This window comes from Ictalurus furcatus, chromosome 23 (genome assembly GCF_023375685.1).
Source record: "Ictalurus furcatus strain D&B chromosome 23, Billie_1.0, whole genome shotgun sequence".
Classification (NCBI taxonomy): domain Eukaryota; kingdom Metazoa; phylum Chordata; class Actinopteri; order Siluriformes; family Ictaluridae; genus Ictalurus; species Ictalurus furcatus.
In genome coordinates this window covers 846999-867550 of record NC_071277.1, presented here as the reverse complement: position 1 = coordinate 867550, position 20552 = coordinate 846999, and the positions used below count along the sequence as shown (strand labels likewise).

General features: G+C 39.7%; 1 protein-coding gene across 2 annotated transcripts in view; it reads right to left on the bottom strand.

Moving 5' to 3' along the window:
- The window catches only part of fam49bb (family with sequence similarity 49 member Bb), a 70148-nt gene that overhangs the window by 11696 nt on the left and 37900 nt on the right, over positions 1 to 20552 (bottom strand). For both annotated transcript variants that reach the window (XM_053611588.1, XM_053611586.1), the window contains 4 exons: positions 7585 to 7666; positions 3441 to 3562; positions 2240 to 2345; positions 287 to 426 (listed from right to left, as the gene is read on the bottom strand). In XM_053611588.1, coding sequence (XP_053467563.1) covers positions 287 to 426; positions 2240 to 2345; positions 3441 to 3562; positions 7585 to 7657 — 441 coding nt within the window. In that variant the 5' untranslated portion in view covers positions 7658 to 7666. The remainder of the gene's footprint in view (positions 1 to 286; positions 427 to 2239; positions 2346 to 3440; positions 3563 to 7584; positions 7667 to 20552) is intronic.

Below are 20552 nucleotides of genomic sequence, written 5' to 3'. Positions count from 1 at the left end.
AATCTGCCAACAATTACAATGCTTAATATATTATTGAATGACACATCAGACTTTTTGACAGTTGAACAGGAATGCCCATAAGACTAGTTAGTTCCTGTTATCACTCATGTTATAGCAGCTATAAACTGCAATAAACAGCCAGCATTGCTGTTTGTCACAGCTGCCATTTTAGAAAATTAATCTGCTCCTTCTGACCAATCAGAATCGAGAATTCAACAGCACTGTGCTACAAATGATTCTATTTCATCAGTCTGAGCGTGTAGTGTGTTTGAGGTATGTGAACTACCTTCAACTCGTCAAAGCGGAGTGTGAAATGCAGGATCTCAGCGAACTGCCTGGCAAGGGCCTGTTCGCGCTCCAGGTGCTGTGTGGCGTCACTATACGTCTCGTTGGTCAGGGCTCTTAACAGGCTGTGCAGTGCTGCTTCTGCAGGGTCAAAGGTCAACAAAGGACAAGGTTTGCAACACAGTTAGATATTTCCGGCTATTTCCAGATATTTTATATAAATATGTAATATATATTTTTTATAATAATATAATATCTATTTCCAGATATTTTTCTAATTTAAAATCTGAAATTATTCAATTGAATCCATCCACTGGCAGACTCACTGCTCCACTGGCCGTGAGTGTGTGTATAACTTACACAAGCCTTACTTCACGAGGTCTTACGGTTCACTGTTATGCTAGACGTCTTAGTGATGTCTTCCAATCTGAGCTTAACCTACACCTTTCTTTCTTACTGTCTCCTTTTATCCACAGCGTAAATACACAGTGTGCTTCGGTGACTGCGTTACACAACTCGACTCTACTTAAATTAGAGATACGTCGTCAAAGACAGGCTGGCTGATTCAAGCTAACTTCAGCTGCATCTTTAATCCAAACTGCCAATGGAATAACATTAAATGAGGCATGAACTATATGAACATGACTGCTTTGGGCTTTTGAAATTTAAACACATCATGTAAAATGAGTCATATGATTTAAAAACAGTTATATGTTTAAGATCTACAATTACCCATGGTGCCTACACAGCTCCAAGATTCTGACACATAAAATGACAGTCAAAACAGAGCTGAGACACAGAGAGTCTAGCACCATGACACGGGGGGGTGCCGGGGATGGGGAAGTGGGGGGATGTCACTTTATATCAGATCAGTTCAGCTCAGAGCATGCTGGGAGATTGTAGTGAGGGGAAGAACAGAGTGAAGCGGCATGTCAACTGAACGCGGTGTACCTTAAAGCTGAGGCTAAATGTACTTTCTGAAGCAACATGCGAGGAATGCGTGAATTTCTCTGAGTTTAAAAAAAACAGCACTGTTAATAAAATGACCAACTCGGACAGATCAAGCCAATTTGGACCTCAGTGTTTGGATCATCTGCCAGTTTGCCACGAGACAATTAAAGTGGCTAGTGACCCGATTAGTGAGTTCAAGTCGAAATAGCGGGTAAGACTGACCTACTTCGTTGGGTTACATAACACATGGAGGGCGAGGCTGTGGATTAAATGGATTATAGATTCAAGGGCAGGTTTCTATGAAAGACCCTGCCTGGAGTCTTGTCATGTCTCTTCTGCATGTTTCTTTGGCAATGATGCCAACACTACTGGTGTCCAAATGGTGCTCATGGCTTTAATGCTCATGTTCATCTTTTTGTTCGGTCACTAAGAAAATGACAGCCTCTATCCATCACTTGGGACTGTATTCACGATAAAGGAGACTACATTTTCATCAGTAATATATAAGAATATACACTTAACATTATTTCTATTAAACAATGATGGGAACAATTTCTCTGAAAGTCATAGTTATAATCGACTTATGAATGCCTTTTAACATGATGTGAACTTGTTCATGTAGCCTTATGAACACCTTTATGTAAATTCTCTTTAAATGAACAGCCTGAAATGGTGCTTTTACATGGAGATTTGCTGCATTAGCATTATGGCACATGCAGTCTCTCCAGAGTCTCTCAGGTGTTTGTGTGAATTTGCACAAATCTGATCAGCATTTGCCAAAATGTTCCCAGTTGAACAGGCATGTTCCGAGCAAAAATATCAGCACAGATATATAACACAAGGGGAGAGGTGTGATGGTGTGATTCCTGACATCTGTGACACTTTTTCAACACTACAGCCTCGCCATTATATTCTAGATGCTCTGAAACACTGACAGGGTCGTGCAAAGGAAAGTTTAGTTATGCAGCCACAGATGTGACTGTGAGGAAACATGCGTAGTTACCTAATCTCAGGGAAAACTCATAGAACTTTTTGAGTTTGCCCACAAGGGGCACGACAGCAGCCCAAGCCTGGTCCTGCAATGCCTCATCATTGGGGTTCTGGATTGCCTGGAGAAATAAATAAATAATAACATCAGAGTTAAGTTCATAATTGGACCCTACGAACGCACCAGTGTCAGGATAAAGATGATCTGAAACAGTGCTGGAAGATGGTACATCAATATGGAAATGCATACAAGCTTCAGATAACACATTTTTAAAATAATCTCATAAGTCATGAGTGTCAGTGGGGTTTTCGTCCCTTTGCCATTTCTTTTAATTAAGCTTTGATCAACAGTGTGTGCATCATGTTCACTATAATTAAAGGTTCTGTCAATAAAAAATAATGCAGTGTGAATTAAAAGGGAAAATCAAAGGGTGCATTCATTTCCATTTCACCAGTAGCCATGGCAAAGCTGGCGTGCTCTGGCGATCGAGTTGGTATAGCAACAGTCACCGTGGCAACATGATCATCAGTCACATTGACACCCTTTCTGTATAACTCAAAGGCATGTTCAATTGCCAAAATGAATAACACTACATGGGATGCCTGATTGTTTGCTAGTGAATGTGTGTGTCTACACACTTCAAATACAAATTTAAAAAAACAAAACACATGGAATTCAGTAACGCTGTTGTTGTATACATAAAGCCCAAAGATTCACTTTCAGTGGACCTGCACAGAGGTGTAGATATGTGTAGTTAGGTTTCTATTGATATGTTTCACAAATATTTTATTTTTTTTTTATATCTAGACAGAAAGGTGAATCATCATGCCCTGATCCGCTACTGTTTTGAATATTCTTAAGAGGAGCAAAAAATGATTATGTCAATTAAAAAGCACCAGCCAAACATTAGAAGGCTAAATCCGTCAAAAACCACATACTAAATGCTTTTTCGACATACTTTTTACTGCATATTTTTAACAGTTTTTGCAACTATCTGCTAGTATGTGGTTTTGAACACAGCTATAAATAGACAGGAATCATTTACTATACCTAAAAGTAAAAAAATACTGAATTTTCTACCTCAGCAAATAGAGGGTTGTTGTTTTTTTTTTTTTGGCAAAACTCATGAATATTTTCACATTTCTAGCATTTGCCATTCAGGTTTATAAATAAGAAAATGCATCATTTGAATGAGAAGAAGTGGATCTGTGTGTACCTCTCTTATCTCTTTCCCAGCTCCATTATAGGCCTGAAGTTCATCCAGAACTGCTCGGGCATCCTTCAGGACCACATCCACTTGTTTCCATGTCTCTCGCTCTGCATCTGTGGGCTGTGCATCTAGAAAACAAAAGAAAAACATACTTACTATCGAGCATACTAGACTCAAAACTCTGAGAAATTCAGGCTATGATATGGTAGGACACTGTATTTTTGACTTTTTTTTCCAGGTTATTTTGAATACTTGAAAGGTCATGTATGTCCCACTTAGAATGATTCACACCAAAACTATATCTAAATATAATATATGAAATCTACAGGTACATTAAAAAAAAATAGAATATCGTGGAAAAGTTCTTTTTTCATGTAATTTAATTCAAAACGTGGAACTTTCATATATTCTAGATCCATCACACATAAAGTACAATATTTCAACCTTTTTTGTTTTAATTGGATGATTACGGCTTTACTGCACACGGAAATCAAAAATCCAGTATCTCAAAATATTAGAATAAAGAATTTATAAAACAGAAATGTCGACCTGAGAAGACTCTAATCAGATAATTAACTCAAAACACTTGCAAGTTTCCTGAGCCTTTAATCTCTCAGTCTGGTTCAGTACACAGCCACAGTCATGGGGAAGATGGAAGTAAATGCTGCATTTCATTTGGAAATCAAGGTTCCAGAGTCTGGAGGAAGAGTGGAGAGGAACAGAATCCGAGCTGCGTGAAGTCCAGTGTGAAGTTTCCACAGTCGGTGATGATTTGGGTTGCCATGTCATCTGCTGGTGTTGGTCCACTGTGTTTTCTCGAGTCGAGAGGCGATGCAGCGTCTACCAGGAGATTTTAGAGAACTTCATGCTTCATCTGCTGACGAGCTTTATGGAGATGCTGATTTCCTTTTCCAGCAGGACTCTGCACCTGCCCACAGTGCCAAAACTTCTAGTAACTGGTTTACTGACCGTAGCATTAGTCTACTTGACTGGCCAGCCGACTCGCCTGACCCGAACCCCATAGAGAATCTAGGAGAGACACCAGACCCGACAATACAGACGAGCTGAAGACCGCTATCAAAGCAATCTGGACTTCCAGAACCCCTCAGCAGTGCCGCAGGCTGACCGCCTCCATGCCACGCCGCACTGATGCAGTCATTCCTGCACAAGGAGCCCCGACCAAGTATTGAGTGCATAAATTAACATACTTTTCAGAAGGTCGACGTTTCTGTATTATACATTCTTTACTGTAATATTTTGAGATACTGGATTTTTGATTTCCGTAAGCCATAATAATCGAGATTAAAACAAAAAAAAGCTTGAAAAATCTCACTCCATGTGTAATGAATCTAGAATATATGAAAGTTCCACTTTTTGATTTAAATTACAGAAAAAACGAATTTTTCCACAACATTCGAATTTTTTGAGACGCACTTGTATATTAGTAATAAGTTCTGCATAGATCTGGGAACAATTGACATGCATCTGGTTCTAGTATACAGGACAAAATGAGGAAGAAAAAATATATCATTATTATACAAGTTGCAACAATATTGTGCAAAGTAACAAAAAAAAAAGTACATATCCTTATTTATGTTAAGATATAAAAATAGTGAAACAATCAAAATGCTACCCAAATAAAACGTTACATCACACTTGTTACATATGATAAAAGCAAATGTGATGAAAGCATTCAACACGTATAACCCTTCTAACTGCCTCCAGCCCCTTAACGTTTCCTCTGAACAGCTTTTGGCAGACTTCACTTGTTGGTACTCATTAATTGAGAACTAATTAACAACTAATAATAACTCATTTATTTGTTAATTGGTAACTTTCTGAATGATTTCTGTGGGTAAACTGTTACCATTTTCACATCAAAAACTATGGGAGATGCAAATCTCTACTGCTGCTGAAAATGCTGCCGATATGCATGATGCCTGACGTAAATGATTTTCTCTCTGTTTGTAATGTGTTCCTGTTGAATCTAACAGTTTGGAGACAGGATTTTTCTAAACTACACAGGTAGGGCTATGAAAGGACACTTTAAAGGGATCAAAACGAATCAGTAAGTTGAGCACAGCAAACTGTCTGCTGCAGATTTTCCTTGCTGATTGAATCCAAGCTAAAAAAAAAAGTCACTGCGGCGATTGTGAAGTTCGTATTCGGGTTCTGTTCATATTCTGTAATGGAGAATGAATGCAAGATTCAAGAACACATCTAGGGCTCCACAGGGCTATGTGACTCTGACAGCGAAGGTCACTAGGAGCAGAATAAGAAAGGCCCTGTGCTTTGTGTTCCATTCTAACACACAGATTTTGTTTCATGCTGCTGAGCGTCTGAAGGGATCACTTTTATAACGTCAGATGTTATAATCATTGGAAAATGGAAATCTAAGGCACGTATTCAGGCAGTGCTTATTTTCGCTGTACAAAAATGTATAGTAGTGAGACAACACCGTATCGTATCTTACTGAGTTTGTTTTCAGTGCAGCATTACATCTATTGTCTATTTATGAAACCAAGTGGAGAATGCTCCATAATCATGATAGGATGAGTGAGTTTGTGACGTTCTTGGTCAGATGAGACTGAAACGACAGGTACGGTGTGTGGTACAAGCTTCCCAGTGCTGTTTTCCTACATTCCTGCAGGACCACAGCAGTGAACAGTTGTACACTTTCCCACTGTAACACAGCTGATGGACCTCATAGAGGACTTGTTAATTAGCTGATGCATCAGAGAGTTGCGCACTAAACGCTGCAGTGCTGCAACCCAGCAGGAAACACGTGTGCTCTAATCAGACCTCCGCAGATGAGCTTGTTCTCATTTATGGAGCAGTAAAGCAAACTGTGGAATTTTAAACACTGGAAACTTCAGGCACTCATCTAAGGAGCAATCACAACCACAACTTTGAACTTCAGTGGGCTTTAAATGCAGAAACATTTTTTTTTAGAACCTCAAGCCTTTCACTAAGCACTTTTATGTAGTTGATACTAAATTTACGTGCGAGTGCATATGGCAGTGAGCACCCAGCTGAAGGACTGCGACATTCTGTTCTTTAATTTAAGGGTGAATATTATACAACCCCTGGCAAAAATTATGGAATCACCACATTTAGAGGATGTTTACCCAGGTTTTGTTTTTTTTTTTACTTTGTAGCACATAAACAAATCACAGATATAACACAAAAATAATTTTTGTTCAATAGCTGAACATTATGGCTTCAAGAAGCACACCTCAAACAAATTAAATTTAATTATTTTAATTAATGGCATAATCTTTTTCCAAATCAAGTAGAGGAAAAAAATTATGGAATCACTCAATGTTGAGGAAACAAATAATAGCACAAATCTAAAAATGCAAATTAGTCTGCAGTTAAAAGGTAGTGCGTAGAGAAATGAAAGGAAACATGGCCCCAACAGGAACGTGTCAATTGAAACAACGTAAGTGATTATAAAACTCCTTCAGGAAGGAAAACCAACACGGAGGATGGCAAAAGATGTTCGTTGACACTTTGACTTTCACAATTGCTTCTTAGTTTTTGCAGCACAACCCCGCAGCCTTCATGGTGTTTTTTGTCTGAAAAGTGTCTCCTGCATAATATTTTGCTTTCTTTACTGACATACAAACATTTTTCTGTAACATTTAATTATGTGCTGGAAAAGTAATGTTTGGAAATCTATAATGTTTTTTGTACTGACTCGATAATGTAGAAGTCATCAAATAAAAATGTATAACATAACATAGTTTGTACTACAAAAAGTAGGGTGCCTAAGACTTTTTCACAGTACTACACATATATATTAGAGATGCGCCGATGTCTCGGCCGATAAAGGCTATTTTTCCCCGCTATCAGCCGATAGTTTAAAAACATCCGATGATCAGGGCCGATTATATCCTGTCAATCAAAAGGGGGCGGGAAAACGCATGTATTTCGTGCTGTGTGTGAAGATGAGGTCTCTTGTGTGGAATGATGACAAAACTGCAGTTTGTGATGTCTGTAATCTCTGTAATCTCTGCACTGATAAAATTATTACACCGGAACTGAGCAGCCGTGAAGCGGCATCGAGTCCAATTTCATCGAGTCTAATTGGGTTGGAAATGCTTGAATTTTCCTTTCAACATGCAGATTTTTAAGCACAGAATCTCACTTTCAAAATCGAGGAAGAAGTTGGGCTCTTCATCAAGGTCTGTACACGTCAAAACTTTTAGGAGGTTCCCCATGACAGGTACCTGAAAGGGGAAAAAGAGAGGATGGTCAGTTTGAACTGAACATATATACAATATTTGTATTCATGAGACAGAATATGCAAAGAAACACGATGAGAGTTAGACTGACAAGTGGACAGAGGCGAATTATGACCACTTGTGTCTCCCATCCAAAATGTGGCACCTTTTTTTGCTTTCTATCTTTTTCTTACGAACCAAGTGGTGCCAGGACCCAGATGTACCATTCTGCCACCCTCCCCCTCTCTGCCCCTCTCCAGACAGGCTTTGTGGTTTTCCTGCCCAAGAACACCCCACCAGATGTCATCACCAACCGCAAGCCTTGCCACACACCCACACAGTGCATGTGAGTTACGGGAATCCCTGTGCCTCATGCCAACCGTGCGTGTCTGCTTACAGCTTAAACTCAGTTCCCTGTAGAGGGGCCCCAAACTCTCACTGTCAAAATTTTAGGAAATAAAAACACGACATGCTGTCTTCACAGAAAGCAGTGCTCTAAATAGCGTTAGTTTTGTAGCCGCCTGGGAAAAGTGTGCAGGTTTAAGAGCGTTGTGGTTGAAAACTAATTCAGGGGTCACACAAAAAGCCACCATGTCTTGACTTTTCAAAGCGACAAATTCATCACGATGAACCACGTTATCTCTGACTCCAGAAACATCTGACACTTACCTGAGAATTCTGACCCTACGTTCACACTAGCAAGCGACAAAGTGACATTTGTATGTGTGTCATGCTGTGATTTCAGCAACAGTGCCAAACAACAAAGTGACTGTGCAACAAACCAACATTAGAATTAAGATTCTCCCAATTCTATACAAATTAGCTATGACAGTAAAGTGTCAAATTCAAGCAACTGGCACAAATGATTTTACAGACCAATCCACTGGTGTGTGTGTGTGTGTGTGTGTGTGTGTGTGTGTGTGTGTGTGTGTGTGTGTGTGTGTGGGGGCCAACATTTCTTCCAGTTCTCCACTCACAATTTTAGTTCATACCACAATTAGTTAATTTACTAAAAACAGAAGAAGTCTTTAAAAAGGACCCGTGGTTTCATCTTCTCTTGTCATATGTTACCGCTCATTAAACGTCTATAGAGACATTCCTAAAAAAAAAGCTCAGGAGTAAATGAAGTTTAATTAAAGTCAATTAAAGGTACCGTGGAGTTTGAAGCCAAAGCCTTCAGAGGTTAAGTGTGAAACTGCGCATCAACCAACATTCCAAAAAATTCAACAATTTGTTTTAAAACCATACACTGTTTTGGGTGAAAGAATGAAAACGTACACTATGTGTGTGTAAAAACACATATTTGCAGTCGCAATCTGAATGTGGGTGTGTCCTGCAACAATCCATTACATCAGGTAAAATCAACACATGTTAAATTCTTTAAACTTGACTTAACAAATTACCACAATTGGTCAGCAGTAGCATACCTCTGAATCTATTAAGCATATAAGAACATTTAAAAATGAAAAATCAAATAAAATGACACTCTACCAAATTTCTCACATTTATCTCTTGTCAGCAGTTTGTGAAATGTGAATTCTACATTGCATCCTGTGTGGATAATGGACATAGGGACTTCCTATTAAACAAAATAATACGTTGACAGGAAATATCCCTGTCAATTTCTGTTCATCATCAACTGCCCATTGTCAATCGTGTTGACTAATAATTTCAACAATTTGAACAAATGCATATGTAGAATAGCCAAGCTGAGATTGTGAGACTTCATCTGGCAACCAACCAATACCAAGCATTTACAAAGTTCAAACCCAGTGTTCAAGGACAGATTCAAGGACAAGAATTTGAAAAATTTTTACAGTTGGGGGATTTTGTCAGTTGATTCTTAGAAAGTGTGCACCTGGGAGAGAACATTTTCCCAGGCTACCCTCGCCTCTGATGGGTGGTAAAACCTGTGGCCTGCTGAAAACAAGTTCATGCAGACCTCTGGAAATTCTCACACACATCCCACACTTTATCAATGACAGATCACAGAGAATTCGCCTTCCCCCATCAAGGCCTTCCGCCATGAGAGAGAAAGAACACAGGTGGTGAATAACTTTGAATGTAGAAGAGAAAGAAGATAGCATCAGAGTCAGGAAGACAGAAACAGACTGATGACACTCAACACTCGTAAACTGTTCATTTTGCCACAATAAAAGTGAGGGTGTTACATGATCATCTCAGAATACGCAGAGTAGAGATTCTCTCCCAAACTGTAAATAATTATTTTTGGATTTGTCCTCATTTTCTCCCACTATTTTAGTCATGGCCAATTCCCACCCATCACACGACAGCTACCAACCAGGGAGGGTGAAGGTATCACGTGCTCCATGTACATGCATGTGAAGCCAGCCGACTGAATCTTTTTAACTGCTGCTAACGCAACATCAGAGGGGCGGCGTAACACACTCGGAGGAAAGCACCATTCCCACTTCCGAATGCTTGAGCTCACAGACGCCCATGACTGGCTAGTGTCGCTGTGACTGATAGGGAGGGAGGGAAGGATATACGCTCTGTTCCCTAACAGCACGGCCAGTTTTGCTTACATTTAAATAAGGACCTAGAAATAGTGCCAAATTGTGAAGATATAGTATTCAAGATATTGAAAACTTACTTCCTTTGTTTTAAATATTTTAAAATTCTAAAAACTTCTGTCTATTTCCAATTTTAAATGAAAAAAAACAACAACAACAACAACAGATTGTCAATGTGATCTCAGACTTTTGGACCCCACAGTATTTCATACACTGTTGATGCACCCAAGTACAGTTGCAGTCAAAATGATTCACCCCCCAGTGCAAATCAGGTTTAATGTCAAAATGTACAGACTTTCAGCTGTTTGCAATGAACAAATCAAACAAAAGCGAGTGAAATAGTTCGACACAACGAATACTTCAAGTGGTTTCCCCAAATTCAACTGAACATGCGACTTCTCCAGTTTCAAAATTATTCAACCCCTGCATAGAATCCCTCACAACAGCACACATATGCAGAACAGGTGTTGTCTCAAGCACACCTGATGTAACTAATCAAGGGCTTCATTAGTTGCAGCAGGTGTGCTTGAGCTGGAACACATGAAATACCTGAACTGGCTAGGGGCAGAAAATGTATGAAATACCTGGACGGGGCAGAAAAAGGAAGATATAAACGGCTGCAAGCAGATTTCTGAGAAGGCAGGTTGTGAAAAACCCTCGAGTGACTGCAAAAGACCTGCAGCGAGACTCGGTGTAACAGACTCTGAGGTTTCAGTGAGTACAGTAAGGCGTGTACTAAACGCAGAAGGTCTCCATGCCAGAACTTCAAGACGTTCACCACTACTGACCCAAAAGCACAAGAAAAGTCGCTCAAAATCATATAAATAATCCACAGAAGGTTTGGGATTCTGGAACTGTTAGGCACTTATAATTCGCCCCATTAAAAAATAGCATATTATTTATTAATGTGTTCTGATAGTATTTTGTTTCCAGTTTAGCTGTGATATGAACACAGTTTCTTGTTGCTAATGACACGTGGTGGTACTGTGAACTCTCTTTCATCCACCTCAACGATTTACCCATTTACTAAGGAGTCTTACTTGGGAGCTTAAGACATTAAGTAAAAATAGTAATGAATATACAGTTTACTACTTATTTCTCTGTTCTATTCCTGCATGAGAGCTATGATTAGTTGCTGAACTATGTGCGTATTTAAAATTTATTTCGACTCTGTCAGGGCTGGGAGGCTTGCTAGGCTAGTGAAACAGATCAGTCTCCACTCTGCATTCAGTGTGCTTCATTAAACTTATTGAAATACCATATCAGAGGGAATGCATCTTTATCTGAAACAGATCTCTAATTCTGGATCAGTCATACGTCTGGTAATTTTACGGCGCACTGTAGGTTTAATGAATTTTGACGAAGTTGGAGCATTTAAAACATAAATGTACAAATAAATTCAACATAAATAAAGGTAAATTTAGATACAAAATAAATGTAGATATAATGTCGTTAAGTTAAACAAATGTATGTTAATATTAATTTTATGTTAAATTACAAATAAATATAGAGGATAATGATAAAGCGGCACTGTCATTTTCGGGAGTCCAACCGACAGGTGAGTTAGAGAGTGAGAACTGACGGTGTGAGGGTGAGGCAGCATACCCCATTACAGTTGAGCTCATGAAGCTGATCACACACACACACACACACACACACACACACACACAGATTTGGAGAGCTTGTGCTGGCTATTTTGAAATAAAATCCTCCAAATGTGTTACTGTATAATTAAATGAGATGACCAGAGAGACCCGATAAAATCTCATAAATGTCATGTTCCACGGTGTTGTTATGATTCTCCCGGAGTAAATGAAGTGGAATGTGGGCCTATTTCTATCACAAACGATTGTGTCAGAAACAGGCTCAGGTTCCACTCCATTTACTCAATGAGACCATTTTTAAAAATGTTTAAGGTACTCAGGTCCTGAAGACATCTGCAGACTTTTGCTGTCTTTCATCATGAAGGTCACACTTGACTGGTAGTAGAATAACTACTCATATGATGTCACTACCAGGGATGTCACGAGGACCGAAAGTTCGGTACCAACATTCTTAAAATGTGACGGTACGTGTTTTTCTGCAGTAGCGCGGTATCGTTGGTAATGAAGGTAACGAGGTTGCAATTCTTCCGGAACTGAAGGGGGCAGCAAATACGCGCAAGTGTTTTAGTCGGTCCACAAGTGGTGAAGAAGAAGAACACATTACCGCATGGTATCGTGATACTTCAGCTGGAATAGTATCGTAAGATATGCCTAGCGTATTGTGACAACCCTACTCGCATAATGTATCCATACAAAATTCCTGTGAATCCTATTTTAACACTCCTGACACAGCGCTGATTCAGACTTACTGGTGCAGGATTGTGAGGGCTGCTCACAGCAGCTCGGGATCATCAAACTGTAGAGTATTTTCCCCTTGACTCAATAATGACTCCTGAACTATTTAACTACCGCATGTGCACTGAAATTAGTTTAAAAAGACACTAGCCCTGTTGTGCATTACCAATAATTAACGTACAAGCATACGACTGTAACTGGGAGAACTGGCACTAGGAGAAACTGTGGAGGGAGAAAAAGAGCAGACAGCAGGTGGGACAGATTATTTCAAATAGTGTGTGTGTGTATCTGGGAACGATTTAGGCATCATTAGAGAAGACGGTTCCCAATAAACCAAATTAGTGGGTGAAAATTCTATTTTATCAGGGCAGAGGGGCAGAGCAAACATCAGTGCACCCTTTAATGCGCTCCATCCTCACTTTAGGGATCTAAATATCCATTTAGCTCAAACCTCTGTGCTCAGTTCCTCAGCTGCTGAACTCCTGCTGTAATTAAACAGCTTGTGTGTTCTAGATGAACCCCACGTCTCAGACAGCCAAACGAAGAAACCATGAAAAAGAAAACGAGTCAGGACTAGCCCATTAAAACAGCACATTAGCCATCATTCCAGTGCCATGGGTTAGAAGAGATGTAGGCCATATGTATTACTGTCCTGGCTATGTGCGTGAGTGTGTGTTTCTGTGTCTAATACTCGTGGCTACAGCAATCTTGAATGATTAAGATCCCTTGTGCTATTTATAGTTGCCTAATGTAAATCTATTATAACAGCTTTTTGGCTAAATGACCTTTGTGCCACTTGAAAAACATTAAAGAGGTAGTGTGTCTAATGATTTGAATTAAATCTAGAAAAATCAACAACATATGTGCTCTAAAATGTATATCACAAGTTATTTCCTGTTTACTAATAAGTGCCTGTACCTCAAGTGGCATTCAATACATCATATAGTGCACTACATAAGCTCTAGCGTACCGGGTTTATACCCTATGTAGTCAGCATATACATATGTATACATGTACATACTGTATACATACAGTACATGTGTATAGGAAGTCATTTGGGATTCAATGCATGTGTTGGGAGAATTGGAAGAAAAAAAAAAAAACATTAAACCTGCATGAAGACTAGTTACAGATAACATTTACAAGTGGCCTGAGAATGCAAAATCTATCTAAATATCAGCTAAAGATAAATGTAAAACATTACAGTTTATGGTAAAGTTATAGCGCTGTCTCCTCATGATTTTCTTTGATTAGGAATCCTAATCCATCATTTTCACCTCCAATGATTTATACAAGATGCACACAGTGTAGAGCTACAGCTAATCTGTGTTCTGCTTGTGGCAGCATAAAATTATAGGCTCATTAATATTCAATGCTTGCATGTGTGCTTCTCTTCAGCCAGGTCTAGAACATCAAAACACTCACAGACACAAAAGGACACATACTATACAATTCTGTGCTACACGGACACACCCATGAGCGAATCTTTCTCTGTTGAGAGACAGCTCACAGAAGACCAGGGACAGAGTGAGACTTCCCTCATGCCAGTTGAAGACTGGAGGAAAGAGAACTGTCAAAATATCTGGTTAAGTGTACATGCCTTTATCAGTCAGAAGACCCCTATAATTAGGTTTAAGAATGGGCGCCATGTGTAAAAAAAATCCTACCGAATGCTTCAGACTGTTAATAGCAGTGAAACATGGTAGCACTGACATGGAAAAGACTTGCACACAAGATCTTCCCTGCTCATAAAGATGTACTGCGATCGATCGATGATTCCGAGTCTATAAAGACATACTGGATCGATCATGCGGTTATACTTTTTTAATCACAGCTTTAATTTATACTCAAATATAATGAAAACAACACGGAACCATGTGATTAAGGAACTACCGCATGTCATCTAGCTGCTTCGTGCATTTGATCTTGAAGAGTATAATGGCACAATGCAAACTATGGTTTGTAAATCTACATAAACAAACATTTCAGTTATAAAGTGCTTTTAGGTTGATTCCCATGCATTCACTCACATGGTAACAACAGCATATAGTTTTACTGGCTTATAACTCGTATAGGTGTGCTATCAGGAGCGCTGGGCCTTCTGTTTTCATAACGTCTCTGCTAGAGTGACCGATCGCCGAAGAAACAACTTTAGCCAATGAGTAGTAGTCTTTTAGTAGGCAGTGGTAGTCTTTTTATAAACATTTATCAAATGAAAAGATGAAGAATGACCAGAAGTGGCGATACGATACCCTGTGCACAGTGTATGTGGTCTTGGTTTGCTACATGGAGCAGCAGCTCTATAAATGAAAGTTTATTTCTTTTGTACATTTCAGATCAGTTTGCTTTGAAATATGGTAAAACATGGTTTTATTTTGGAGCTCAGAAAGGCTAGGGTTAGGTCGGGCTACTGGAACAAACCACTGACTGGTGATACTGCATCACATGCTCCTGTCTGGAGTTGTATCTGTTTAGAACACACTGTGTATTCATATTCAGTTACATCACTACATTGTTTGTAATGGTGCCCTTAAACACGTTTTAAAACAATGATTACGTTCTACATCCTTTAGACATCTTTATATCCGTCTCCGGTTTGGTGAAAGATCGGCGCTACTGTTTGAGGTCCTGAGAGCTGTTATCTTGTTCCACTGATGCTGAACTGGACTCGAGGATCTGTGTCTGTTTGAAATTCTTACGACTTAAATAGGATTTAACGAAGTAAACCTGTTTATTGTTTCATGTCATTACACATCTTAATGAGATGTCAACTGGGACACAACATTTTAAGCTTGCTAATAAAAAGATAACGGCTATTACGTTCAATAGGAAAACACCATTAGACTAACGCTATGGTCCATGTGCTTTCTGATCGTTCTATTCTGAGGTCAGTAACAGGACAAGAAATTCTAAAAACATGCATGTGTCTTTGATTATCGTTTCAAAATCCAGGCAGGAGAAGTCATTTTTTTTTTCATTATTATAAATAGCAGATACAAAATGTCAAACTATCTGTAATCCTGAATTCATCAGAGCACGGGCTTATTTAACAAAAATCGAGGGGGGAAAAAAGTCATCAGCCATTTAATGCTGACTACACCACATTCACTCTTAATCAGAAAGGAATGCGTTTTAGAACGTTCCGAAAAATGAGTTTCAGAGGAGCAACCTCCTAAAGAGCCGTCTGTTCAATGAAAAACACGCTGTCTTACTAAATGTGGCTTGTGTGCATTCTGGCATAGATTTCAGGATTAAATTAAAGCCTGGGAGAAAAACCAGAGGAGACTGAATACAACCAAATATAAGAGGTGTAAATTGGAGGCAGCCAAGCAATTCACAAAATGGTTTTTAGCCTAAAATACACTTTTAAGAATACACTAAAATAACCATTCCGTGTGTGCGTTATGAACAGGATATTGGAGAGTTTGTCACCCGTCACAAAATTAGGCATTAGCTATATTTCACTGTAATGAGCCTCTGCGAGTGTTCGGTGTTAGTAGGTTATCGTATGAATTGTGTCAGTGGTGAGGAAGTCTGAGATCAGAGTCCAGGTCAATAGGTGCCAGTGCTGTTTACCACGCTTCCCGGTGTACCTACCCACAATGCCACAGTCTATCTCACTGGCGCTGCAATGAGGTCATGCTAAGGAGAACTACCATCAGTAGTACCTGTGATACAAGTTTTTATCGAAAAAAATTAACTACTATGCATAAGCTTTTAGTGAAGACAAAAACATAACTCCGCAACTTTATTATATTTAACCCATCTTCCGAGGTTCAAGCAAAGTGGAAGTCAAGACAAGAGTGTGTGTTTTTAAATTGAATATTTAAAAAGAATCTCTTGGTGTAAATCAAGTAGACTTCAATAAACGCAAGGATTTAAGACCACAGTGATACTATGTTAATGTAAAATGGACCAGTCATGTCAGTAGTGTGTAAACGGCAGTTTGTATTTGAGTGTAAAGAAATAATCTGTTGCCGTTATTAGTATTTCAAAGCCGCACAGGAGAAGAAATGTTGGTATGTTGAGGCTTTGGGATATTTGTATTGCACACTGCAGTGTTAAAGACATGAAAAGCTTAGAGAAAGCATGAAAAACTTGAAGGAGGATCTGCTGTGACTGTAAACTCACTTCATGGTGATCTTGGAGGATACAGGATCTCTCTGCACAAGCTCTCACTGACCAAGGCAGAACCATAGGCAAGAATTTGGTGCTTGGCATACCACCTACACCCCCCTCCCCCTTGAGAGATTGCGTGCTGGAGCACAGTAGCTATGGAGAGATTGGGGGGGGGGGGGTCGTCTGAGGCCGTGTGGTGCTTACGGATTCACTCCTCTGCTCTGATTGGTCAAAGCTGAGCTCTCCTGCGTTGCGCTGTATCCATGGTGCTGAAAAAAGACTGAACCCTTGTTGAAGAGCCAATGAGGCTGCAGAATGGGAGGTGGAGGACGGGAAAATAGTACAACTTAAAAGCCTGAGCATGAATACATGAATGGCGATGAGGTAATGCGCCAAAAACTTCAGTGTAATACAACAGCTCCACAGAAACAAGAGGAGATGGAACCTGGAGTTCAGAATATTCCACATTCCTGCTCGAGTGAGAGATTAGCCTTTACGTGGGCTAACCATGTGAACTGACCTACTTACCGAATTGAGGTCAAGAAGCAAAGACAGGATAAAAATAACAACACGCATTTCCTCTAATCACTTTATATCAAATTTTAATGCTAATGCGTTTGCTGAAAAACTGGGTGAAGTTTTTATACGAGTTTATCGGAAAAGGTTTCCTAGTAGTTTTAATATAAACACTCTGCAAATCTGCACATACACAGAACGTTCTCACACCCAGTCTTACACACAAGAACAGTGTTCAACACCTCCCTAAATACAGTTGATGGAAGACTACACACACACACGCACGCACGCACGCACGCACGCACGCACGCACGCACGCACACATGAAATAAATGATGAGGGTGCTGGTGTTCCGTTGCAGCATGGGAGTCCACGTGTCTCAACCAACTATACTAGCTCTCTGGCGCCAGAAAGACACAGACTCTCTCCCCTCCCTGTTTCTCTGTCACGTGGGTACAGCCGTGGAGGCAGAGTGAGAGAGACAGGGAGATAGCGTAAGAGAGAGAGAGAATAATACACGTGTATACACTATTGATATGCATTAGAATCTGAGCACTACGACACTGATGCACATTGAACATTAGAATAATGCAAGAATAATTAAAGCAGTGCTTTTCCATCCCAAGCGCTGCATTGTTCTGATTATAAAGTGTGATTAATTCAATTGGCAAAGCAGAAATAAATGATTACACACTGTCTTGTGCTGGTGAACAAATCACACGTTTGTACCTACGACACACTTCGTTTAAGAGCTCGCTCATTCACATAAATATAAAGTGCTGCTCACTTTCTGCATTTCTGCTGTTTTGATGTTGATGAAGTACGCCGCTTTCTTCCTTCATTCTGATCAGTAGAAAGACTGACTGTTTCATTTACATTTTAAACACATGCATTTGCAAGAATTATTACGCCAACACAAAGCGGCTCATGAGACAGAATGCAATCCAAGCACAGAGCTGTTAAAAGAGCTGACAGTGATAAAAGTGCCACAGAACTTCAGGTTTCCAGCAGCTAACCAGCAGCAAGTGTGAAATGGTTGTATGAAGATGAGAGAGAGGGAAAGAGAAAGAAGTCCCAGCTGAATGTGAACATCAGTAGTGCTCACTGCCCACCGTACTGTCCAGAGCTTTTCCGGTATATTTTTGGTCGTATTGTTAATTTCTCAATTTTGCCAAAAAAAAAAGATCGGTCGTTATTTCCTATTATTCCAGGTCATGTTTCACGAGGCTCTATGATGCCTAAATCAGTGCGGGTTTCTTCTCCAACCAAAATCTAACGCACCTGTTTTAACTGATCGATCACTTCTTAAGGCAATGATTAGACGGATTAGACAGTGGGCAAGATTATGGTTGGAGCTAAAGTCTTCAGGAAGGTAGATCTCTAGGGACAGGCTTGGAGACCACCGCTGCGGGTCCTATCCCAGGTCCCGGACTGTCCGACTTTTCAAAGTCAACACAGAAAGAGCCGTTAAAGGGATCCTCTAATGTTTTTCCAACCTGGTTTTAACCTAATCTCTATAGCAGACGTGTGATAACAACGGACAAGAACTGACACATTTTACTGTTTACCCAGTCACGTGAACCTCACTTATGAAGGAGGTATAAATGCAGTTTATGTAGGAAAACACTCGAATTAAATGTTCAGTTATAGAGATTCGGTTCAAAAACAGATTGCAGAAAATGATCCATTATTAAACAGTAATTAAACAAATGACATACAGTGATTTGACTGAGACGATCGGAAGTACGATTAATTGTGAATAATGTTCATGGCTTTGAAAATGTTTCTGCCTGTCACCCATCAAAAGCACGGTGTTTTTCTGATTGGGCAAGCCTTTTGTTTGTTTGTTTTTCTTACTTCGGCCCGTTTCAGACAGTAAAGGAGGTGTTTATTTCATGGTAGTCCATATGGAGGGAGCTATAAATTACAAACAACACTCACCCATTTACCCCTTACCATGTGGTTCATGGATGTGGCATGTGCTAGTTGAGGGGTCACCCCTTCCCCCCCTCTTCCCCCCTTACGCCTCTTTGATTAGATGAGTGTCGTAGGGTCCATGCTAATGCTAATAATGCACCAGAGCACCCGAGGAGATTTAGGTCAGTTTGAAACTGTCTGTACTACTGTTTCCGAGGATGCTACTGCAGACTGACACAACAGAGAGATGCACATATTCACACGCTCCCATATACACACACGTGCATGCATAAGCACATCATTAATAGCCAGGACGTGTTTGCAAGCTGTAGCACACGTTCACTATACTGTATGATTTACCATTCGTATACCATTCCATCAACTGTAGTGCCGAGGCTTGTGAACTCAATGCGGTAACCAGCGAATGCTTAAAGGAATATTCAAGTGTTTTTCATCCTTATCTCCTTCCACCTCATCTGTAGTGCATGTGTGAATTCCATGGACAAGAATTTCACCCCATTTCTCTGTTCTGAGGAAAAAAACTGAAAACTTTAAACTCATTTATAACGGGAGTCTAAAAGCAGTTGTTGAAGTGCTCAATAAACATTAAAAAATGCAACAATTAAAATCTAAAAAATAATAGCTAGCTGCAGAATAACACAGACACGAGAGAAAGACGGAATGTTTTACCAAAGCGGCTTTTATGGAGCTATTTTAACACTGGAGAAATACAGTAAAACGTCATTCTGGTTATTGAGGCTTTGTAAAGCGTGATCATAAATTGAAGCAGTTTTGTGTTTACTTTCCTTTTTTTTAGGAAGGTTTTGTTTGTTTATGAGTGAGTATGAAGTGAGTGGATAAACAGTAAAATGAGTACGAAACAGATGCTATAGAGATTAGGTTAAAAATCAGGTTGGAAAAAAATGACTATTTATTAGATAATATTTAGCATGTTATCTGTTTAGATATTATATAATAATTCTTCGTTTTTGACTACAGGTCAGATCTGCAGAAAGGAATCGGTGGTATGCGGTAGGATCTAACAGACCAGGTTCAGAGCAGGATTTTGGTTAATCCTTCCTTCAGTAGCACCTCTTAGTCTTCATGGTACCATTCATGATCAAAGCATGAAACCATAGCAACAACACACAACAAGCCAAAACATGGCACCTTCACTGATGGCCCGGGGAAGTATTTTAAGCCAAACATGTAGAAACCCTACAAAGTCCATTTAATCATCAAACACTCGTATGCATTCTGCCTTCACTACGTTCGCATTTCAAAACCACCCTGATCCGCATAATCTTTCAAAAATGCTAACTTTGGTGATGATGCATGGGAGAAAATCGAGCTACAAAGGACTGCAGTTTTAAAATGTTTGCTTATCAGTGGGGCTTTGTCTTAGTCTGAATTCAAGCCGGAGACACTGTAACCTCAGAGGCATGAGGATATAAGATTTAAAAACTG